We start from the raw sequence: 25333 nt of genomic DNA on the forward strand, positions 1-25333 counted from the left end.
TCATTCCCAGCAGTTGCATGAAGACTCTGGCTGGAAATGATTGATTGGGTTGAAATTGTAATATTGTGGCCTGAATATTGTGAATCCTGGCTACATTGGGAGTGGCTATAGCTTTGAGTGTGTTGAGGGAAGCTCCCAGATAATATTGCACTTCTGCCAGACACAGGTGAGATTTTTGTGCATTTATTATGAAACCCAACTGATGAAGTAGGCGTACTGTTGTCAGAGTGTGTAGTATACAGTTCTGGTAAGTGCCCGCTTTGATAAGCCAGTCATCCAGGTAAGGGAAGACAGGTATACATTGCCTTTTGAGATGAGCGGATACTACTGCGCGACATTTGGTGAACACTCTGGGGGCTGAGGTGATGCCAAATGGAAGTACCTTGAACTGGTAATGTTTGCCTTCTATCACAAACCTGAGGTATTTGCAATGAGCGGGATGAATTGGAATATGAAAGTAGGCGTCTTTTGAATCTAGAGTAGCCATAAAGTCACCATGCTGCAAGAGGTCAAGTACTTGTTGAAAAGTTACCTTGTGAAAGTGCTCTGACAATATGTATTTGTTTAACTCTCTGAGATCTAGAAAAGGAGGAGCTGTCCTTTTTGGGAATCATAAAGTAAAGGGAATAAACCCCTGACCCTTGGTACTGAAGTGGGACTGCTTCGATAGCCCCTTCGAGTAAAAAAGATTGCATTTCCTGTTGAAGCAAGTGCTGGTGGTCTGGTGACATTTTGTGAGATTGAGGAGGAATGTTTGGAGGATTATTGATAAGCTCTGGCAATAACCATGTTGGATAATTCCAAGCACCCATTTGTCAGTTGTTAGAGATTTCCAAATGGGGCGAAAGTCTTGAAGTCGTCCTCCGACAGGTGTGGAATCGTCGGAGGGAAGTGTTGGGAAGTCACGGTTTACTTGAGGAACGGGAAGTGCGAGGTGTGGTGTTTTTACCTCTGCCCCTGGGACTATTTCCCCTATAACGTCCTCTGAAAAATCCTCTTCTAAAAGATGATTGGGAATTGCGTTTGAAGGAGGTAGTGTTCTGGTCAGTGTCTGCAGACTTGGACCGTCCCCATAAAAAGAGCACCGAAAGGAACCTCTATTTGAGGGAGATTTAAGTGTTCCCATTGATTTTTCTACATCGGTGTCCTTTTTCATTTTTTCGAGCGCTAGACAGACTTCAGGGCCAAAAAGATTTTTTTTATCAAAAGGTACATTCAGGATGGATTGCTGGACTTCCGGTTTGGATCCTGATATCCGTAACCATGCATTTCTTCGTAGTAAGATGCTAGTATTTACCTCTCTAGCAGCGGTGTCAGCTGCATCTAGAGCGCATCTGATAGATGCATTAGAAATTAGTTGGCCTTCTTGGACTAAATCCTGAGCCTTTGCCTTACGCTCCTCTGGGAGAAACTGAAGTAATTGTTCCACTTCGTCCCAGTGGGCTCTATCGTATCTGGCTAGTAAGCCCTGCATATTAGCAATACGCCATTGATTAGCTGCTTGCGCAGCTACACGTTTGGCGGAAGCATCGATAAGCTTCACTTTTTTTTTTATCTGGGGAGGGGCATCTCCAGATGCTTGAGAGTTAGCTCTCTTTCTAACATTTGATAGCACTAAAGAGTCAAGTGGTAACTGACCCTTATTAAAAATAGGATCTGTGGGGGAAGACTTATATTTTTTATCTACTCTAGGAGTAGGGATTCTGGCATGGACAAGATATTTAAAAATATCGTCTGTGTGCCTTAATTTACCCTTGAGCATAGGCAGTGTCTGACTGTATTTATGTGATTCTAGAGTGTAATAAGAGAAAATCTTCCTCTAAAGACTCTTTATGTTGCTCCACCCCATGGTATTCTGCTGCTCTAGCAATAAGCTGTTGGTATGACAGATTGTCATCGGATGGAGATGGCCTGGCAGGATAAAGATCTGGGTCTGTATCCTGTTGAGGATCAGTTGTGTAGTCCGTCCAATGATCTGGTAACTGTGCTTCCTCATCGTCAGTGTCACCTGCGTCGAATTGAGGTGGAGGAGACTGACTAGGAGTAATATGTAATGGATCAAGCTGTGGTGGAGCGGGAGGAGGAGGAGATGGAAGTGTATGGAAAGAACTAGTGCCTGCACTTTTTTTCTTCAAAGGAATTTTGCATAGGCTGTCATCATCAGAAAGCTTGTGTTTAGCTGGTGGTTTATTATGGATATGCCCTTGTCAGGGTGAATATACATTTTTTTCTGTTTCGGATCCAATTTAGGAGGTACAGTGTCCGGGTTTGGATCCGGTTATGTTGTAGGCAAGTCTTTGCTTTTCGGCACCGAAGCTTTTGAAACCGCGCCGGAATGTTCTTTCGGTGCTGAGGGTTTAGACTTGGGTTTTGGTCTTGAAGGTTTCGGTTCGGAACCCATCTTGGATTTAGAGCTCAAAGGTGTCGGCTCAGAAGTGGGCTTTGGCCAACTCGGTCCTGAGCCGGAAGGCTTCTCAGAGTGTTTCGGTGCTGAGCCATGAGGCAGAGCGTGAGAAACCGGTCTCAGGATGCTTGTTTCCAGTTCAGGGAGGACCTGGCCTGGCAGTTCGGTCTGGACTGTTCCCATGGGGCACAGGGTCAAGACTGATCTGCATATGGCTGGGTCCAAACTGGGCTGGAGTAGTGGGAAAAAGTACAATGGATTTAACCCAGATCTTTTGACTGGGGGAGAATGTTTGCATTGTCAGCATTCAGTCCATCATTTGTTTGCTGTAATACCTTGGCCTTGATGTGGAAGTGATACCGAAGCCTTAGATTTTTTAGGGACGGTGGGAGGGGGGAGAAGGTGTCTTAAGTACGTACGTCCCCTTGTCCCTTTGGTACATCATTGTCCTCGAGGTCAATCTTTAAGTCTTATCCGGAGTCAGACGCAGCTGAAGCCAGCTCTTTCTCTGCCGCTTATACCACTTCTTGTTCTGAATCTTCACCGAAGAGGTTCGGTGTGACATCCAACCGCTGCATCTCTCGACAGAGGCCGACGATCACAGTTTACATTAATCTGAAGAATCGGCATGCGTCACAGTCTTTCTCTCTGTGCTCGGGGACAAGCACAAATTACAAACCAGATGAGAGTAAGTATGCAGATATTTCGAGTGGCACAAGGGACAGAATTTAAATGGAGTCCGTTCCATCGATGAGGAGTGGAACGGACATGAATTGGCTGGAAGGCTGACCGCAGATCTTCCGGTCGAAATGTCGAGGTTTCGAAATTTGAACCGAACCACAGAAAGAGAAAGCGTGTTCGAAAGCAATTCCGTTGAGGTAGAGAGAAATAACTAACAAGGGGGAACCCGAGGATCGATTCCAAAGCGTAGCACAGCAGTACCCGTCTGAACCTGATGGCGGGAAAAACAATCTATCAATGGAGTCGATGCCCATGCACATTATCACCAAAAGGATGTGCCACCTACCTCTTGACTGAAAAGACTTCTTTGAACAAAAACAACTTGCAAACATATGGACCCAACAATAGATGGCAGGTGTATGCAAAGCACATGATCTACAGCTCACATGCCTCTAACATAAGAAAACAATGTTTATCATTAATCTAGAGGTGAAACAGGATCTGACTCAGGAGATGATGGCCTTGATTGAGGTGATTCAGACGATGGTAAGAGGTCTACTCTTACAGAAAAAGGGGTGGATGGCAGTTCAACAGAGGACCATGACTCTGAGAAGCAGCAGTGAGTGGGGATATAAGGAGAAACATATAACTGCTACTGCAGTACTACCTAGAGAATTAGGGTGTTGTGTGGGAATCTGATGTGGAAGGTATAAATGAAGCTCAAAGATAAAGGAGGATAAGTTATTATAAGGGATGCTGTAATGCACCTAAGTAATAAAATTAAACGTCTCCATAGAATGAAGGACACAGAAATTAGAATGAATGGGATTAGGTAGATAATTACAGGAGTTGTCTTGGCTAGACATTAGCCGCTTAAGAATATGCAAAAAAGAGCAGTGAGACACATATGTTGCAGGAGAAAGATTAGGCAGTTGTGGGTCTCTTGAGAGTCCAGACTTGAAACACTGTCAGAGAGATTTAAAGCAGATCGAGACAAGAGCACTGGACAAGAGCACAAGATATGTGACAGACGGAGGTCAGTCTAGGCAAAGGATAGGAGTTGCCAGTTTGAACGAGCATTTACAATGCAACGGTCTCGCCTTTGAAAAGGTTAGAGCTATTGGCATTGTAAATGACAAAATTTTTATTTATGTGTTGGTTTTGAAAACAGATAAATAAATGGCACTGTCATTTACAATGCCAATAGCTTAATTTCTCGCAAATGCACAAACAAACACAGACCCACACAGAGTCCCACACACATACATACCTACAAAGCCACACGCAGAGCCACACACACATACACAGAGCCACACACACACATACACAGAGCCACATACACAGACACACACACAGCTACAGACACACACACAGCCACACACACACACTTCACCCACCTAGCCACCACTCAACTCCATTCATCCACTGACTCCATTCAACCAACCACACCTTGTCAGGGGTAGTAAGCACTATATAAGGAATATGCTACTTACCAGTATGCATCTGTTCTTGGCATAGAGGGCTGCAGAGTGGTACATTATGAATAGATCGCCATCTGGTGTTGGGCTCGGATGATTGCACTTTGTTTTTCTCTTGGAGAGTCTTTTGTCTCTTGGTGACTCCTCCCTTGGTTGGTAGTGCGCATGGGCATCGGCTCCATCCTTAGATTGTTTTGCCATAGTAGGGTTAGATGGAGTAGTATAGTAGAATACAGATAAGAGTGCCCATGTAAGTGTATCTAAATAAGATAATGTTGGAACAGACACAGGTTTCCGGGGAGGCTGGGAGGGCATGTACCACTCTGCAGCCCTCTATGCCAAGAACAGATGCATACTGGTAAGTAGCATATTCCGTTCGAGGCATATGGGCTGCAGATGGTACATTATGAATAGACTATATAGCAGTTCTCTCCCTAGCGGTGGTCGCCCGTGTCTGTTGCAACTGTCTGAAACAATGTTTTTAATACTGCTTGTCCCACTCTAGCTTGTTGTGTTGTGTGCACATCTACACAATAGTGTTTTGTGAAGGTGTGCGGTGTAACCCAGGTAGCCGCTTTGCATATGTCATCTAGTGGAATGTTTCCCAGAAATGCCATAGATGCTCCTAGTTTACGTGTAGAGTGAGCTCTAGGAGGAACAGTTAATGTTCTCTTTGCCTTTAAGTAGCATATTTGAATGCATTTTACAATCCATCTGGCAATGCCCGCTTTGGAGATGGGATTGCCTTTATGTGTGGGAGAAAACGCAACAAATAGCTGTTTTGTCTTTCTGAAAGTTTGTGTTCTTTCTATATAGTACAATATGGCCCTTCTAACATCCAGTGTATGTAGGGCTCTTTCAGCTACTGTTTGTGGTTTTGGAAAGAAAACCGGTAATTCCACTGACTGATTGATGTGGAATGCTGAAATAACCTTCGGTAAGAATTTTGGGTTTGTTCTAAGAACCACTTTATTTTGGTGTAGCTGCATAAATGGTTCTTGAATCGTAAAAGCCTGCAGTTCACTTACTCTTCTAAGTGACGTGATAGCTATGAGGAAGCTTCCTTCCATGTGAGGAATTGTATTTCACACCTATGCATAGGTTCAAATGGTGGCCCCATTAGTCTGGTAAGCACTATGTTGAGATTCCAGACTGGGGAAGGTGGTCTTCTTGGTGGAATGACTCTTTTGAGTCCTTCCATGAAAGCTTTAATTGCTGGTACTTTGAACAGTGACAGATGTTGTCTGTTTTGTAGGTATGCCGCTATGGCTGCTAGATGAACTCTGATAGAGGTATATGCTAGGTTACATTGCTGTAAGTGTAACAAATAGCAAATGATTTGTTTAGTGGATGCGTCCAGAGGGTTGATGTGCTTACTGTTACCGTGTATAGCAAACCTCTTCCATTTTGCTGCATAGCATGCTCTGGTGGTAGGACGTCTTGCTTGTTTAATGATTTCCATGCATTCTGGTGGTAAATCTAAATACCCAAACTCTATGACCTCAGGAGCCAGATCGCTAGGTTCAGTTGTTTGGGATCTGGGTGCATTATTTCTCCATGGTTCTGTGTAAGATGCATGGGTAATAACCTTAGCTTTTGATGTGGTACTTGTGAGAGTTGTAGCAGCGTGGTGAACCACGGCTGTCTTGCCCACGTGGGTGCCACTAGTATCATTGTCATTGAATGTTGCTGCAGTTTCCGAACCAGTAATAGAATTAGTGGTAGAGGAGGGAACGCGTAAGCAAATCTGTTGGACCAATTTATCCACAGTGCATTGCCCTGGGACCTTTGGTGTGGGTACCTGGATGCGAATTCTTTGCATTTTGCGTTCTGATGATTGGCAAACAGATCTATCTCTGGTTGCCCCCATTTTTGGAAGAATGGCTGTAGTATTTGGTCGTGCAGCTCCCATTCGTGTACTTGTTCTGACTGTCTGCTTAGGATGTCTGCTATTTGGTTTTGAACTCCTGGTAGGTGTTCCGCTAACAGGTAGATCTTTGGAGGAATGGCCCATCTCCATATGTCCTGTGCTAGTCTGGACAGTTGGAGAGAGTGTGTCCCCCCCTGTTTTTGAATATAATACATTGCAGTCATGTTGTCTGTTCTGATCAGGACTGCTTTGCCTGTTATTTGCATTTGGAAAGCTTTTAGTGCTAGAAATATTGCTAATAGCTCTAGGTAGTTGATGTGCAGTTTCTTTTGCTGCACACTCCACTTCCCCTGTACTGTGTATCTGTCCATATGCGCTCCCCATCCGGAGAGCGATGCGTCCGCTGTTATTATCACTTGTGGAATTGGCTCTAGGAACGACCGTCCCTTGGAAATGTTTTCTGTGTTCCACCACTTCAGAGAGCGATACGTCCGGTCGTCTACCAACACCAGATCTGTAATCTGACCTTGAGCCTGATTCCACTGTGTCGCTAGACACTCTTGTAGTGGGCGCATTTGTAGTCTGGCATGTGGTATTAGCAGTATGCAGGAGGACATCATGCCTAATAGTTGCATAAACACTCGTGCTGGTAGTGAGTGTTGTGGTTGAAATCTTTGTATTAACCCGACCATTGTCTGTACTCTGATTGGGTTGGGGTATGCTATTGCCTTTTCTGTGTCTACTGTAGCCCCCAGGTATTGCTGAATCTGGTTTGGTTGCAGGTGTGATTTTTTGTAGTTCACCGTGAACCCTAGGTGGTGCAGCAATTGAATTGTCTTCTGTGTGTTGTGAAGACATTCTTCCTTTGACTTGGCCTTTATTAGCCAATCGTCCAAGTATGGGAAGACATGTATTTGTTGTCTTCTCAGGTGTGCTGCCACCACAGCTAGGCATTTTGTGAAAACTCGTCCTTTTTGGGGATCAGGAAGTATAGAGAGTATACTCCTGTGCCCTGTTGATCTTTTGGGACCTTCTCTATTGCATGCTTTTGTAGAAGTGCTAGCACTTCTTCTCTTAACAATGTCAGATGATCTTGACTCATTGGACGCTGTTTGGGGGGGGGATGTTTGGTGGGGTATCTGTGAGTTCTAGGCAATAACCATGTTGGATAATTTGTCTCACCCACTTGTCTGACGTGATGTTTTGCCAGACAGGTAGGAACTGTGATAGACGTCCCCCGACCGGTGTTATGTGGTCTGGGGGGAGTTCTATGAAGTCACTGTTTTGGTGTTGAGGCGTTGCGGTTATTATTATTTCCGCGGCCTCTTCCCTTATTGTTGTTACCTCTGTAACTGCCTCTTGAATTACCTCTGGGTGATGTTGGTGTGAAAGATGTGGATTGCTGATTCGTTCCTGTGTTATTGGAGCCCCCTCTATAGGTGGATCTACGAAAGGAACCTCTGTGTGTTGGCTGTTGCAATGCTCCCATTGACTTAGCCGTTTCCGTATCTTTCTTCATTTTCTCTAATGTCTCGTCTGTGCTTGAACCAAACAATGTCTTCTGATCAAATGGTTTGTTCAGTAGGGCTGTTTGTACCTCTTGTTTGAATCCTGAGATTCTAAGCCATGCGGGCCTTCTTAGCATAACACTAGTGTTAATCGATCTTGCTGCAGTGTCTGCTGCGTCTAATGCACATTTAATGGAAGTATTTGTTATTATTTTACCTTCCTGTATTAATTGGTCTGCCTTCTTCTGATGTTCCTTTGGGAGATGTGTAAGAAGTTTTTCTAACTCATCGTAATGTGCCCTGTCGTAACGTGCGAGTAGTGCTTGTGTATTGGCTATACGCCAGCTATTCGCTGCCTGTGATGCTACTCTTTTACCTGATGCATCTATTAACTTTGACTCTTTATCTGGTGGAGGAGCCTCTCCTGTAGATAATGAGTTTGCTCTTTTACGAGCGTTTGAGACCACCAGCGAGTCTAGCGGTACATGCCCTCTAATAAATATTGGGTCCTTTGGAGCCGCTTTGTATTTTTTATCAATTCTTGGGTTTAACACCCTGGCTCTCACTGGGTTTTCGAATATCTCATCTGTGTGAGTAAGAAGACCTTTCAACATAGGAAGAGTACCTGATGTTCTCTGTGCATTAGGTAGAGTCTCTAACAAGAAATCCTCTATTTGAGGTTCTGTATCAATCAATCAATCAATCAATCATTGACACTTATAAAGCGCGCTACATACCCGTAGGGTCTCAAGGCGCTGGGGGGGGGGGGGGGGGGGGGGGGTGCCGCTACTGCTCGAACAGCCAGGTCTTCAGCTTCTTCCTGAAGGAGAGGTGGTCTTGGGTCAGGCGCAGGTCGGTCGGGAGGGAGTTCCAGGTCTTGGCGGCCAGGTAGGAGAAGGACCTTCCTCCTGTAGTCGCTCTTCGGATGCGGGGGACGGCGGCGAGGGCGTGGTTGGCTGATCGGAGGTGGCGTTTGGGAGCGTAGAAGTTGACTCGGCTGTTGAGGTAGCTCGGGCCTTGGTCGTGTAGGGCTTTGTGTGCGTGGGTGAGGAGGCGGAAGGTGATTCTTTTGTTGACGGGGAGCCAGTGAAGGTCTCTCAGATGTTCGGAGATGTGACTGGTTCGTGGGATGTCGAGGATGAGTCTGGCTGAGGCGTTCTGGATCCGCTGGAGTCTCTTCTGGAGCTTGGCGGTGGTACCGGCGTAGAGGGCGTTGCCGTAGTCCAGTCGGCTGGTGACGAGGGCCTGGGTGACGGTCTTTCTGGTCTCGGTGGGGATCCACCAGAAGATCTTCCTTAGCATGCGTAGGATGTTGAAGCACGCCGAGGAGACGTTGTTGACCTGCCTGGTCATGGAGAGGGAGGAGTCCAGGATGACGCCCAGGTTTCGTGCATGGTCTGTCGGTTTGGGTGCGGTGCCCAGGGCGGGAGGCCACCAGGAGTCGTCCCAGGCGGAGGGTGAGGAGCCCAGGATGAGGACCTCCGTCTTGTCCGAGTTCAGTTTCAGGCGGCTGGTCGTCATCCACTCGGCTACCTCTTTCATCCCTTCGTGCAGGTTGGCTCTGGCGGCGGCGGGGTCGTTGGTCAGGGAGAGGATCAGCTGGGTGTCGTCGGCGTAGGAGATTATGCTGAGGTTGTGTTTGCGTACGATGGCCGCGAGGGGGCTCATGTAGACGTTGAAGAGGGTGGGGCTCAGAGATGAACCTTGGGGGACGCCGCAGATGACTTCGGAGGCCTCTGACTTGTACGGTGGTAGGCGGACTCTCTGTGTTCTTCCGTCGAGGAAGGAGACGATCCATTCCAGCGCCTTGTCCTGGATGCCGATGTTGCTGAGGCGCCGTACTAGGGTAAGGTATATCTACCTTATGGTATTTTGCTGCCCTATTAATGAGCTGCACAAAACCTGTGTTATCATCAGGTGGTGAAGGCTTTGAGGGATATAGCTCTGGGTCGTTGTCCTCATCTGACCCTACATCATAATTTTCCCATGGATCCTCCTCATCTGGGATAGTTTCGTCATCCCCTTGAGGTTCTCCCTCCCCTAGCTCACTGTCTACATCTGACTGAGGTGTAGCTGGTCTTGGTGTGGAAGGTGTGGGAATATTTGGCCTATTGTGAGGAATAGGAGAAGAGGGTGTTACTCTAGGACGAGGAGAAGCAGGAGGAGTTATATTCGTCCCCATTGTTCTCTTTTTTGAAGGAAGAGGTTTATCTTCTGACTGTTCACTCTTTCTCTTCTTCGTGACCACTTTCCCAGTTTGTGGATCAATAAACAAGATCTTTTGTTTGGGATCTGTCTGTTGCTCCTGAATCGGTACCGAGGGTCCTGGTTCCGAGAGGTGCTTTTGTTTTCGATCGTCAGATCTTGTTGTTTTCGACACCGAATGTTTGCTCGATTCCGATTTTCTTGGTATCGAGTGTCTCTTGGGCAATAAGTCATATTTATGTTTCGGCATGGAATGTTTCGATCCCGAGCTCTCCTTTGTATGTAGCCTCGGTGCCGAAGTCGATGTCGCCCTTTTCTCGGATCCGACATGGTGGGAGTCCGAGTGTTTCGGTTTCAGTTTCGTTGCCGGGCCCGAGGGCGGGGCGTCGGAAACTTTTTTCAGCGGTTTGACCGGGCCCGAGGGCGGGGTCGTTACCGCACGGGGTCGGTTTTTCGGTAAGGGGACGTCGTCACTCACGGTTTGTTGCTCGATGAGTTCTTCAACCTCCGACTGGTCCCCTTCCGACCCCGACTGGTCCTCTTCTTCCTCGATTTGTTCGTCTCCGAACAGCTCCGGGATCGCTTCCGCCTGCATTCTGGAAACCTCGTGTCTTCGAGCTCGACGATTTCTAATCGTTAGCTTGGAGGAGAATGCTGCGCAGGCTTCGCAGTCCCTGGATTCGTGTTCAGGCGATAGACAGAGGTTGCACACCTCGTGTAAGTCCTTGTGTGGGAACTTAGCACCACACGTTGGACATTTTTTGAATGGAGTCCTTTCCATGGACTCCGGGCTTGACTGCGTCGAGAAAGGCCTCCTGTTCTTCGACGTAGATCCAAGTTTTTCTCTTCTATTTTGAATTCGTAACGCGTCGGAATGGAAGTGAACGCGTTCGAATAACAATACCGTCGAATTGGAAAGGGAATACGCGCCGAAAATCACTTTCTTGTGAAGTTGATCTGGAGCGTCTCGATCTTCATCCGAACCCGATGGCGGAAAAAAACAATCTAAGGATGGAGCCGATGCCCATGCGCACTACCAACCAAGGGAGGAGTCACCAAGAGACAAAAGACTCTCCAAGAGAAAAACAAAGTGCAATCATCCGAGCCCAACACCAGATGGCGATCTATTCATAATGTACCATCTGCAGCCCATATGCCTCGAACATACAGTTACAAAACAATACATAAAACGAACTTGTGCAAGTACATGACAGCCTGCGAGACACTGCTTGCGCAGTGAACGCCAGGCTTCGATCTAAAAAGTAAAGTTCATTAAGCGCCCTCAGATCAAAGGGCTCACCCCACTCGTCCCACCGTCGCCAGGAAGCTAATTAAAAAGTGGACGGCTGGCCGAAAAGGGGTGGGTGATCGGGGGCTGCAGGGTTTCCAGCCACAGCGGTGTTCAGTTTTCATTTAAACATACCTTAGTGAGGGGGGGATGCTTCAAGGAGGGGTGGGTAGTCAGAGTTAACCAGTGTTCCCATGTTAATGGTGGAACATTCAGCAATTCCTGTGTTTGTTTGTTTCTTAAACGAAACAGTACTTTGTGAGCTGGGATCTATCGACAATCCTGTTCAATAAAAAAGAAAACGTGGAAACATATGCTTCATAATGCCAAGTGCTATGGGTTAATAAAAATGACAAAAAGTAATATCCCAACGAGGTCACTTGGTAGCTGTGAATAAGTCCACCCCGTAGCTGGGTTTGGGGTGGTACTGCTTTGAATGATGGTTCTGGTGGCCTAGGGTTGCCTTACTGCTTTGAGTGTGGTTTAGGGTTGAGGTGCTTGCAGTGTAAGTTTGACGGTCAGTCCATCACCTGTGGAAAGGAGTAATTTTGTTTTAGGAAGTGTTTCAGTAATCAACTGTGCTTTCGTCATGTTAGATACTCGAATAAGCAGAAGTGATGTTTGGGGTAGGTGTGTTATTCTTTGATCATATTTGGATTTTGGTACAGGACTGCTTTCAGTGGGTTTAGATTATCGCCACTGTTTCGGGCATCGTTTATGGGGCACAACAGCATTAGGCAAGCTTTGGGGCCAAGTGTTGGGAGTCTGTAGTGCTTTGTCCAGAATCTCCAGTGAAATGATGTTACACTTTGATCACGTTTAGTTGAGGAGACATTGCGGAGTTAGTCAGTGTTAAGGTTTTGTCTCTTTGAGGGTGACTTCTGCTGTGTACAGTGAATGGTGCTAAGTGTTGCTTTATGCACTGTTTTGGAGTACATGCTGCTTTAGTTGGCTTAGTGTGTCCGAGCGTCATTTCTACAATGTTTTGTGTTTGCTCAGTGTTGCTTGATGGAGTGTATGAGGGTTTGTACTGCTTTTGGCATGTTGTGTCGGTCTTTGGGGGATCACTTCTGCTTTTGCTCTGTATTTGGGAGTCGCAGTTTTATAAATAATTCGGATTCTCTTTAGATTAGGGTCTATTTTAAGTTCTGAAGCCTCCTATATGGTTGCCAGCCTAAAAGGGCTGCCTTGATCCCAGACACGCGTGACTAAGAAACACGTGACGTCACACAGGAGCCGTACACGTCAGGACCCAGTTCTGGCGGACCCTGAATAGCCAGGGCGCTGCACTTGGCTTCAGTGAGGCTGCGTTGACCAGACCTTCACACAAATGCCCTGCACGGCCCGGGGTACAGAGAGCACAGGCCTCCCCAGAGAGCGCCCAGACCTATGCACATGGTAAATGATTAACAGCACAAGGTGAGCCGGCCAGGCACAAATATTTGCTCTGCACTTCCTCCACAGGCAGGGTTCGCTCGTTGCAGTTCTGCGCACTGCTCTGCTGGCAGAGCTGCAAGGTTACCGCCCGGGCACCGAGATGAGAGAAACAGGGCTAGAACCTGCCTCCTGCAGCTGTGCTGTTCGTCCTGCTCGCTGTAGTAATGTTGATCACCCGCTACATCCCTGCGGTGCTGTCGGTCTGTGTGATACAACACTCTTCTGTGCTGTTTACGGTCCATTGCAATGCCTACCGCAGCTGTGCTGTTGGGCACTCTACTGTGTACCCAGGCCAGCTCAGAGACATGCATACTACAGCAGCATGCCTACTGTGCCGCTCTGCAGCCTGCTGCTGTGCTGTTCGTTAGCTTTGCAAAACGCCCCGCATAAGAAAGGGCACGAAAACAAATATAGCTTCATTGCTGTGAGTGTGCCCTCCTTCGAAATTTGACCATATTTCAACACACAAATTGCTCAGGGGAGGCATCTGACTCCACCCCTTTCATTCACAGAACACGACCCCTGTCCTATCAAAGCCGCCAATTATGTCTTTACACTGTGCTGTCCCCCTCAAGGAAAATAACTACAATTTCGATTAATCTGGCCACAACTGTAGTGAGCCATCCGGCCACTATATCATTATGTGCAACTTGAACCATAGGGAGGCTGAAACGTTCTATACTTGTAGTTATTCACGAAGCGTTGAATTTTGTTTTAAAATAAAATAAACACCTAAGCAGCTGCATTGCGTGTTTCTATGAGCTGTACCTACTGAGATGGAAGGGCGTATGACCAGTGTCCAGCGCCGCCATGCTGCGTCCTGTCCCCTAATTTCAAAGTAAAGCTGCCTGGTGCCACCACAGCCGGGGCCTGTCTGCCACCACCCCAGAGTTGAGCACCGACGCCAAACATAACGTTTCCCAGACCTAATGGACATTTTCAGCTCATCCATCGAGGCCTTGTGTTTACAGCACTCCCACAAAATCCGAGCTATTACTCTCTGTGACAGGCGGGGGCTCGCAGAGACAACTGGACCCCTGAAGCCTTAGAGAGAATGACTCCCCTGTAGCCCGGGCCTTTATTGTTAGTAAATACCATAAATGCCTATCTTTAGAGGCAATCGACCCCGAGCTGTGACCCCGGCGGATCATGTGTCTCTCATCTGGTACCCATTAGGCCTTCTTGGTTCGTTCTCAGCACGGAGCGCCAGGGCCCCCGCATCAATGCCCTTCCCAAGATGGGTGACACAGTGACCCGCGTGGGGTATTTTCCCTCACCTGTATACGGCAGGATAAGTCAGCCCCGGTGATAGAGATAACCGGATGCGGGAGGGAGGGGAAGCCCTCCGGAACCCCCTTACCTTTGAAGACGATGCTGGTGACCGGGTCCGGCTTCCCCAGTTTGGTCTTGGGGATGTTGCTGGCACTTTCCACGATGACCTTCAGCATGGTGCAGGAGGAGCGGGGCGAGGACGCCAGGGTGCGGGAAGGATGAAAGGAGCTGGCTCGGAGTCTCCTGTGGGCTCTCCGAGGCTCTGCTCCAGACCTACCCCAGCGGCGAAGACAGGGAAGGAGGCGCCGGGAGTCAGGGGGGAGGAGCAGGGCGAGGACGCCGGGGTGCGGGAAGGATGAAAGTAGCTGGCTCGGAGTCCCCTGTGGGCTCTCCGAGGCTCTGCTCCAGACCTACCCCAGAGGCCGAGGCCCGGCTCCTGCCTGCACGTCCTGGGACCGAGCGGAGCGGCTACTGGAGCTGCCAATCCGTCTACAGCTCCTCCGACATCGGCCAGCGGCCACAGTGAGCAGGCCACTCCTGCAAAAGCCACGAACAAATGATCAAAACATGCCCCCCCACCCCCCCAAAAAAAACACCCGCCCACCGCCACATGGCGTTCGCAAAAGGGCGGAGCGAGAAACAAATCACCGGAACGCCCACGAATCTGCTCCGAGAATTACTGAAAGATATCTCTTCCAATGGCTAGCCTCCATTTATGGAGCTAGCTAATGGAAGAGAGAGGCTGGTGAAAGCCCCTTACTGAAAAACATAACATTTTTCCTGTGCGACGCTGCTTGCGCAGTGAACGCCAGGCGAAACCTAAAAAAGTAAGCCTGGCTGGGAATGTGATGACAAATGGGGTAAGGTTGGTGTATATGTGTGCGGAGGAGGGGTTTCTAGAAACATGGTCACAGTGGTCCTAAAGGTATTTATACAAAGATTAGCTGTTTCCTTAGCCAACAATGATGTGAACAACCCCCCACTGTTGGAGCATCTTCTGGTCTGTTTTGTAATTGCCATTCAGCGTTAAAGACGTCCGACACTGCAGCATTGGGCGTTTAGGCAGAAGTTTAATTCTTGCGGGTGAATGCAGGTAAAATTTGAAACAATGTTTTCTTAAAGAACAGCACAGAATATTTTAAACAAAGCAAATACCTGTTTCATAAAAATGTGACAAGAGGTCTTCCTTTTCAACAAATCGCTGGTACAACCAATCAGTGAGTGCTTCTGTTTCTAAAGGTACATCTTTAATTGGATAAATCCTGAAGAGAAAAAACATACACATAATTTCAGTGCATGCCATATCATGTACACATACACAATTTAGAAGAAATATATTCTGGGGAAAAAATGTGTGTATTACTTTCACACTATTATGTTAATCATAACCAGCGAAGATATTCTTTTGGCCCAACCAAAAATAACAGAAACACTTTGACCCACTTCAGGGCTGTCGTGGGAATAGGAGTTCTTTACAAGAAGGTGCTAAGTGGAAATCTTTCCATGCAGCAGCAGCATCCTACTGGAATGCTGGGGGAGTCATTATTTACGCTGGAACCAGAAACCGCAACCACTGATACACAGGCCGCTGTCAGCATTCCAACTGCAGCAGTCCACGTGTTCTGCCACATTACAAACTGCCACCACACAGCTGTTCACCCTCTAAAAGCAGTGTCTGTGAAGCTCTCATATGCATTTAGAGTAAACTTTGAAAATTATCTTAAGAACATACTACTTTCGCTCATCTGGCACAAAGCAGTCTCTGTTGATGGCTTAGATTTAATTTCCCATGTGAGCTTTTATTGATCTTCCCTCCGCATCTACCAAACAGCACAACATGCATAAAAACAAAAACATATAAAAAACCAGGACATGGCACAATGAAAGCAGCCTTAGTCCAACTTTTGAGTTCTAAATCAAATTTGCCTCTCTACTGGGACATCAGCCGTGTAGAACTACAATGGTACGGTTATAAATCTCAAAGCTTCTGGTATGTCTGATTGGATTTAAATCATTATATTAATAGTCAATGAAACCTAATGCAGTAAACAGGTCTTGGTTTTCACTCCATGCAAAACACTAGAAAGAATCCAAACACTTCCAAGAAATCTACAAAACAGCAAGAAAAGTACAATATTTCTTTTTCAATTAGAACATTTCTTTTTCAAGTAGAGCATTTCTTTTTCATTTTACTTAAAAAATTTAATAGGCATAATAAGTACAATCTTTGATAGTAGATAAAAAGAATTAACAGTTAAAATAATGTAAAATATGATGACATACAGACAAACACATAGGAAAAAAACTATACAATCAAAATACACATAACCATGAGGTTCCTATCTCAGTGCCCCAAATCCCATAAAACAACAGTCAACCTCATAAAAACAGAAAAATGCTACCCAGAGCTCTTCAAAACTGTGCCTTTTTTTCTTGTTATAAGATTTCTTTTCCAATGCAAATACGTTACCAGCAGCTATCCAGAAAAGAGTTTGGAGATGGCTGGCTAATAGGTAATTATGATTAACACGACTACCTAATTGTAAACATTTAGAACATTAGAAACACTAAAACAGTTGTCTTTTTTTAGGTGACCTTGCATAAGCCTTATAATCTTGGTTAATGACCTCAAATGTACAACCTAGAACCGCTAGAAAAAGTAGATATAATGCTGCCCTTGGATAAACAGCACCTAAGAAGATAAGAACCTTTGGCCTACTTGAAGGGACAGTTCAATATCTGCATAAAAGTGTGCGTGTGGCTCTGGAGCATGACCCTACATTGTGCTGTAAGACTATTGCACATGTGCAATGCTACACAACTTAGCTATGTGTGGGAGTCTACACATGAAGTCAATAAGTGATGATTCTATAGAGGAAAAGGTGGAATTTTTCCTTTGGTTGCTACCAACAGGACCGATGCAGCAAGTGCAGCAGAGGGACATGCACATCAGGATGGTCTGACGGATAACTATTTTTAAAGGTACAGAAAATAGCTTTTACAAATGTAAATAAAAACAGAACACAAAATGTGATGCATAGTAACAAACATTCTGTTTATTCACAAATTATGCAGAAAGTGAACAAAATAGCTAATTTTTCTTTGCAAAGAAAAATATTGATTTACATTTATTTTAAGTAACTCAAAGCGCTTATTCTTTGCACAATACAGGTCTTGCCAAAGTTTATGTGACTATTTATGCCCGTGACGTCCACTACTTGGTCTCTGTAGAGAACACTGGCTGTACCTTTCTTGTCCTTAAAAATTGTGGCTTTTAGCGTTCATAGATGTAGCATGCCCACCCATGGACATTCTGCTTACACTTGAGCCCTCCTCAGCTCCACCCATGGACATTTTTGACCTACTTCCAATATTAGCAGTTGCATTTTCTTCAAGGGTGTTGGTTATTTGTCCAAGGATCTTGCAAATCACCAGTGAGGTGTACTGACTCAATCTACAGGTTAGCTGCTCCCCTACACTTTGTTAAAGTCACTGTAGCCAACCTTTCTACAGAAAGCTCAAAGGTTTGGGTCTGATGTTGTGTAGTGATTTGTAGGCATGGGTAAGTAGCTTGAAGGTCACTATCTTCTCGACAGGGAGCCAGTGGAGGTCTTGCAGGCGTTGGGTCATGCGCTCATGTAGTGGGGTGCCGAGGAAGGGTCTGGCCGCGGAGTTCTGGATGGTCTGGAGTTGGTGTAGCAGGGATTTGTTGATTCCAGCCTCGAGGGCGTCTCCGTAGTCCAGTCTGCTGGTTAGGAGTGCGTGAGTGACAGACTTTCTGGCTTCGGGGGGATCCACTTGAAGGTCTTGGGGAGGGAGTTGAAGCAGGTGGAGGCGACGGCGTTGATCAGGTGATTCATAGTGAGGGAGTTAAGTGAGGCTCTCTTTAATCTTCCTAACAGTCGCACAAGTTACTTACCTTCGGTAATGATATATCTGTAAGAACAGTAGTTAGTATTATTCCTTACCTTAGAATATCCCCAAGCGTCAGTCTGTATCAGGAAATTTTTGTGTAGCAGTACCCCTGCGCGTCGGTAGGTGTCGTCTGTGGCTCCGCGTCCATCTTCGGCGCCAGGATGATGTCACCGGAGTACTTAGACGCAGCCCTCGCGCGCTGACGTCAGTTCTTATACACAGCTTTTCCGCGCCAGAAATGCAGAGCCATGATAAAAACCACCACTGGTGCCATGAAACTAGGGTCCTAAAAGGGGGATGACCTTAACCCTAAATATCGGTTCGCAGAACGGGGAGGATGGGTAGGGCGGTAAGGAATCTAATACTAATTACTGTTTCTTACAGATATATCGTTATCGACGGTAAGTAACTTGTACATCTGAAAGAAACAAGTTAGTATTAGATTCCTTACCTTAGAATAGATATCCCAGCAATACCAACCCCGGTGGTGGGTCTGTGAACCAATGATCACACCAGAAAGTCCTGGAGAACGGAACGGCCGAAAAAGCCTTCTCTCCGGACTTGGCTCTCCAGGCAGTAGTGTCTTGAGAACATGTGCAGCGAGGCCCACGTAGCTGCCTGACAGATGTCCTGCAAGGGGACTCCCTGACCCAGGGCAGTGGTAGCCGCCGTTGCCCGAGTGGAATGGGCTCGTAGCCCCACAGGAGGCTCCTTTTTAGCCAGTGAATAACAAGCCTTGATGCAAAGGACGACCCATCGGAAAATGGTTTGTTTGTGCACCGCCCGTCCCTTCTGAGCGCCCACGTAACCAACAAAGAGTTGGTCATCCACCCGGAACTGGCGTGTGCGATCCAGATAGTATGAGAGCGCATGGTCCAGACGGTGGAGCCTCTCTTCCTTTTTCGAGGGATGCGGAAAGAAGGTGGGCAAGGTGATGGACTGCCCGATGTGGAAGGCTGTGACTACCTTGGGCAGGAAAGAGGGTCGCGTCTGCAACACAACTTTGTCCAGATGGATAGAAAGGAAAGGAGGTTGTGAAGAAACGGCCTGGAGCTCACTCACTCTCCTGGCAGAGGTGATGGCAACCAGGAATGCAGTCTTAAGGGTAAGAAGATGAAGAGGACAGTTATGAAGTGGTTCGAAGGGAGCGCACATCAGATAAGTCAGAACAACGTTCAAGTCCCATTGAGGCACCACAAAAAGAACAGGAGGGAACATACGAGTGATGCCCTTCAAGAACCTATTTACAACTGGGGACTTGAACAAAGAGGGCTGATCAAGGAGCCTTAAGAAGGCGGAAATGGCAGAGAGGTAGCCCTTGATAGGGCCCAGAGCAGAGCCCTGCTGGGCAAGAGAAAGAAGAAAGAGGAGAACTTCAGAAAGAGGGGCAGAAAGGGGTTCCACAGTCTTTGCTGTACACCATGCCACAAATGTATTCCACCTGCAGGCGTATACCGATTTTGTGGAGGGACGCCTGGCTGCCAGAATAACATCATAGACTTAGGAGGCAAGTCAAATGGCCTCAACTGTCGCAGCTCAATTTCCACGCATGGAGGTGGAGACTGGACAGGTTTGGGTGGAGGACCGTCCCCTGATGCTGCGACAGAAGGTCCTCCTGAAGAGGCAGACGAATCAGGGGATCGACTGACATGCTGAGTAGCTCGGGATACCAGTATCTTCGTGCCCAGTCCGGAGCCACAAGGATGACTTGGGCCCAGTTGCGCCTGATCTTCTTCAGCACTCTGGGCAGAAGTGGTATAGGCGGAAAGGCGTACAACAGACCGCAACTCCACTCGCGACGAAAAGCGTCTCCGAGAGAGTGCTGCCTTGGAAATTCCAACGCGCAGAACTGATGACATTGCACATTCTCTTCTGCGGCGAATAGATTTAACCAAGGCTCTTCCCACTGCTGAAAGAGACCTTGCGCCACGTCTGAGTTCAGACGCCATTCGTGATCCATCATGCACCGACGGCTGAGTTAGTCTGTCCTGGCGTTCAGGGAACCTGCCAGGTGTTGAACCACCAGGGTCACGCCCTGATGTTCCAGCCACTGCCAGAGGCGCAGAGCCTCCTGGCATAGGGTCCATGACCCCACCCCGCACTGTATGTTGGAGTACCACATGGCGGTGGTGTTGTCCGTGAACACCTGCACTACACTCCCCCGGACAGAGGGGAGGAATGCCTTCAGTGCAAGCCGGATCGCCCGCAGCTCCAAAAGGTTGATGTGGAGCCGGGACTCCACCGGCGACCAGAGTCCTCTGATGTCCGCCTCTCCCATGTGGCCCCCCCAGCCCTGGAGGGACGCGTCCATCACAACTACGTGCTCCGGTTGGGGTAGGGAGAGGGATCTGCCGCTGACGCAATCGCGGTCCGTGAGCCACCACTGCAACTGTCTTGCAGTGCCCTCCGAGATCAAGACATGGTCGGACAAGTTGCCCTGATGCTGGGTCCACTAAAACTTCAGGTCCCACTGCAGAGCCCGCATCCGCCACCTCGAGTGATGCACCAGAAGGATGCAGGAGGCCATCAGCCCCAGAAGCCGCAGCGTCAACCTGACCAAGACTCGGGATAATGGCTGAAAGATCGGAATCAGAGCCTGAATATCCCGAGCCCGCTGTTCGGGAGGATAAACCCGAAACTGCGCCGAGTCTAGAAGCGCTCCGATGAAGAGGAGCTTCTGAGAGGGACACAGGTGAGACTTCGGCACATTAATGGAGAACCCCAGCAGGTGCAGGAGGTCGGCCGTAGTCTGGAGGTGGCTGACGGCAGATGAGCTGCGACCACTGCCATCACTTTCGTGTACACCCGTGGGGCGCTGATAAGGCCGAAGGGGAGCACAGTAAACTGAAAGTGCTCGTGGCCTACCGTGAACTGCAGGTAGCGCCGGTGGGCCGGCAGGACGGAAATGTGGAAATAGGCATCCTGCAAGTCCAACGCTACCATCCAGTCTCCCGGGTCTAGGACAGCTAAGACCTGAGCCAAAGTCAGCATCTTGAACTTCTCCTTCCAGAGGAAGCCGTGGACGTTCCGCAGGTCCAAGATAGGGTGTAGGCCCCCTTTGCCCTTCTTGGGAACCAGAAAGTAGCGGGAGTAACAACCGCACCCTACTTCTGGCCCAGGAACGTGCTCGATGGCCCCCTTGGCCAAGAGGGCCGTAACTTCCTCTTGCAGAAGTTGCAAGTGATCCCCCGACACGCGGTGGTACTGCGGTGGCATGGCTGGAGGGGTCGCCTCGTAGGGGAGGGAATAGCCCCTTGGGACGATTTGCAGCACCCACCTGTCCGATTTGATGGAGCACCAGTGGACGAGGTGATGGCGAACCCTGCCCCCGACTGGCGTCAAATGAGTTTGAAAGCTCGGACTAGGAAGGCTTTGAGGCGGATGCTGCGGGGGTGGATGTGGACTGGCCGCGCCGTTGTCCCCTGTTACCGCCGCGAAAGTAATCACGCCCGCCGCCGCACTGAATGGCAGTCTGCGGCCGGTGGCTGGCAGGACGTGTGGGGGCACCCTTTCCGTGGCCACGAAAGGAGGGCTGGGCATAAGATTGCTGGCGCGGGGCCGACCGGCCCAAGGACTTGGCCATAGCCATGGAGTGCTTAAAACGTTCCAGCGCACTATCTGCCTTGCCACCGAAGAGGTGGCTGCCATCGAACGGCATGTCCTTAAGGGTGTTCTGGACATTGGCCGAGAAGTTGGCGGACCTCAGCCAGGCGTGGCGGCGAACCGCCACAGACGTGGAAATCGCTCTCCTCAGCAAGTCCATGGTGTCCAGTCCACATCGTATGGAATAACGCGCTGCGTCTGGTCCCTCCGCGAGGGCTTGAGCGAGCTTCACCCGGGCTCCCTCCGGGCACTCAGGCAGCGTGGCTGCAACCGTATCCCACAGGGAGTGGGTGTAACGGCCCAAGAGGCAAGCGGTGTTGACCGACCGCAACCCGAAACTAAGGGAGGAGAACATCTTCTTGCCGAATTGCTCATACCTCTTGGATTCCCGATCCGGAGGTGCAGTCAGGAATGCAGATTGGGAAGTAGAGGCCTGGATAACCGGGCTCTTGGGGTTGGGGTGGGTGGACAAGAAACTAGGGTCGCCCGGAGCAGGGCGGTGGCGCCTAGCGACGTTCCTATCTACAGGAGGACCTGTAGTGGGCCTGGACCAAGTGCCCAACAGGACGTCCGTGAGAGCCTTATTAAACGGCAGTAGAGGCTCTGGGGAGCTTACCTGCGGTTTAAGGAGAACTCAAGAGCCAAGGCCTTGGCCGCCCTCATCAGCACCACACTATAAGTAGCCCCCTTCTCCGTAGCCACGGTAGGAGGGGGGACAAAACCAGTGTCTGGGGAGGTATCCAGGCCACTGGCCGCCCCTAGTTCCTATGTCCAGTCCTGAAATGACTGGCACTCACGTGCCAAAGGGGCCTCAGGCCCCTCCCAGCCTCCCTCGTCGTCCATCTCCTGGTATTCGGGGTAAAGGATGGACCCAGATCCTCAAAGAATTCCTCTTCGGCCGGCGCCGAATGTGACGTCGAGCGACGCCGCTGTGGCGTCGGATCCAGACCGAGGGGAGGACCAGGGACGGCGTCGAGAGTGACACCCTAAGGGTCGACGCCGGCGGGGTCGTAAGGTCGACCAGCAGAGACCCGGATCCGGAACCGGATCCAGTGGGGCCTTGTGGCGTCGGAACCGAAGTCGCAGACGGCGCCAGGGCCGAAGCACCCGACGGCGCCGGGGCCGAAGCACCCGACGGCGCCGAAGCACCTGACGGCGCCGGGGCCGAAGCACCCAGCCTGCTTCGGCTCCCTGTTGGGCTGTGTGGCCTGAAGGCACCGCGGAACCCGACGGAGGAGTGAGCGAGGTATGGAGCAGGCCGCGACGCCTGAGGAGCCGCGTGGGTGGTGTCACCCGAACCACCGGCCACGACACGCGAGCGTTGGGGGGAGTCAGAAGAGCGATGCCGCCTCTTCGACTTCTTGTGCCTCTTACATGAGGACTTGGAGTCCGACAAGTGGTGTTGACTCACCGAGCTATGATGACTCTGGCCCGGCAACCGGTCCCTCTACCTCCTTCCGGACCGGGACCTCGAACGGCGCGGACCGACTGCCGGATCTCGAGGCGCTTGCGGGAACGCTCCCGCCTAGCCTTCGACGTCATGGCCCGGCAGTCGGGGCACGACTTCTCATCCTGGTCGGGCCCCAGGCAATGGAGGCACCGGCGATGGGGGTCGGTAACCGTCATCAGTCGGTTGCAGTCGGCACAGGGCTTGAACCCGGGCATCCCTACAGGCACCGATGGAGTCGTACGACTCGAAACAGATCCAAAAAGGATCGAAAAAGCTTAGTCAAAAAGTGACTAAAGGGTACCACTTTCTCCGGACCTGCGCTTGCTGGCGCGGAAAAAAGAATAACTACGTCAGCGAGCGAGGGCGCCGTTTAAGTACTCCGGCAAGGCCGTAATCTCAGCGCCAACGACGCCGATGACGGACGCGGAGCCGCAGACCACACCTACCGATGCGCAGGGGTACTGCTACGCCTGGGGATATTCTAAGGTAAGGAATCTAGTACTAACCTGCTTCTTTCAGATTACCAAATTCAGATGTTGCTCTGAGCTGCTTATATTGCATTATCAGCATGGATTGATCCAATATATAAAATGGCACAGGAGTAGGTGATGTCTCACAGATCTCTTTCCTTCTAGACCTCACAGTCTGTCTTATGCGCATTCTTACTCTTTGCACTACAGGTACTGATGGCATATTTTTTCTCTTCATTGGCAGCTGAAGTGGCATGAGTGGTTAAGTGTTCCACTGCAGTCGCTGCGTTGAAGTGACTGCCTGTTTCACTTTCTGTATCAGTGGCAATGTTAATTACAGTTTCTAGCTGTTCTGCATCAGTGGCGTGTGATGTTTCGTCCACATTCAGAGTTTCAGGTTGGTTATTGTTTAAAGGTGGATCTGTATCAAGTCTGAAAAAAATAAAAGTATTTAATAGCAATGTAATTTAATTTTTAAAGACTCTTTACTCACATTGTTTTTCTTTTTCTTTACAGAGATTTTACACATCAACATTTATTTTTTTGGTATGTAAGAAATCTAGAAACAATAATGCATATTTGTTACGGGAATTTTTTTATAAGCTGGATTTCACTACACTACAATAATTCATTGTATCAAACACTATGAAAAGCGGACATGTATTTTCCCAAAAGCAGTATGTTAGGTTCATTTTATCAGTCTTGTTGTTCAGTTAATACATCTAAAATAACATGCACAAATATTTGTTATCTCTATTAAAGTTTAAGTATATGTTTTAAAGATTAGTATAAATTTAAGAATTACATTATTAAATAACTAACCTTGAGTATCTGATGCAAGGACAGAGGTATCAATAGCTGATACTCCACAGATGGCTTCTGGCCGTAAAGTTGATATCATCTCCTCCACTAGGGTGGGTGGTGGTTTCTTACTCTTCCCTGACACATTCTTCTTTTGGTTTGCCACATTCTCCTTTGTACAGAAGAGGAGTTCATACCATCTCTTGCCTATTTCTTCCACCAACCATTTTGTCCCTGAAACAGCACGAGTTCTGTTGTGAATCCTGTTCCATATTGATTTCCTGGTGGATTCTGGAACAGACTGGGAAGCTTCACCAAAGAGCCTGTCATGCTCCCCCACACACTCATCCACCACAATCTACAGCTCTGTATTATCACATTTTCTTCTTCGCTTCCTCAGTACCTCCTCCCGTGGCTGCAGGGTTTTTAATAATGAAAGTTCTTGACTGGAAGACAAAGAAAGACTGTGCACTTCCGGAACTGGGTGTGTTCCTCATTACCTTCAGATGCCACATTCGCAATTTGCTATTCATACCAAATTGCATTTACCAATTCAGTATTTTAAAATACCAAATAAAAGATCACTATTTGCATAAAGTACATCTTTGTAAATCACATATAGCCTTTTTTCCAATTTTGCAATTCGGTTTGAGCCATAAATTAGGAAGCAGTAAATTTGATTTTCATAAATTAGGCCCACTGGACCTATTCAACCGACCAAATCCCTGCCCTGAGCTGTGTCCTCCATTTAATGGGATTAATTTCAATGTCAGCTACATCATGAAGTCACAATGAAGCCATCAGACCGAAATCCAGATTGAAAATCCTTCTGGGATGCTACCTGTTGCATCTTTCAAGTAGATTTAGGGCCAGATGTAGGTAATTCCGATTTACCGACTCTTAAATACAGACTCATACCGACTCGGTATTTAAGAGTCGATAAATTGGAAG

General features: G+C 48.4%; 1 protein-coding gene across 1 annotated transcript in view; it reads right to left on the reverse strand.

Annotated features, from left to right (window-relative positions):
• The window catches only part of LPGAT1 (lysophosphatidylglycerol acyltransferase 1), a 552601-nt gene that overhangs the window by 34637 nt on the left and 492631 nt on the right, over positions 1–25333 (reverse strand). Inside the window, exon 7 of the mRNA XM_086927846.1 lies at positions 15299–15405. Coding sequence (XP_086783972.1) covers positions 15299–15405 — 107 coding nt within the window. The remainder of the gene's footprint in view (positions 1–15298; positions 15406–25333) is intronic.

The sequence above is a fragment of the Lissotriton vulgaris genome, chromosome 6 (assembly GCF_964263255.1).
Source record: "Lissotriton vulgaris chromosome 6, aLisVul1.2, whole genome shotgun sequence".
In the NCBI taxonomy this organism is placed as follows: Eukaryota; Metazoa; Chordata; class Amphibia; order Caudata; family Salamandridae; genus Lissotriton; species Lissotriton vulgaris.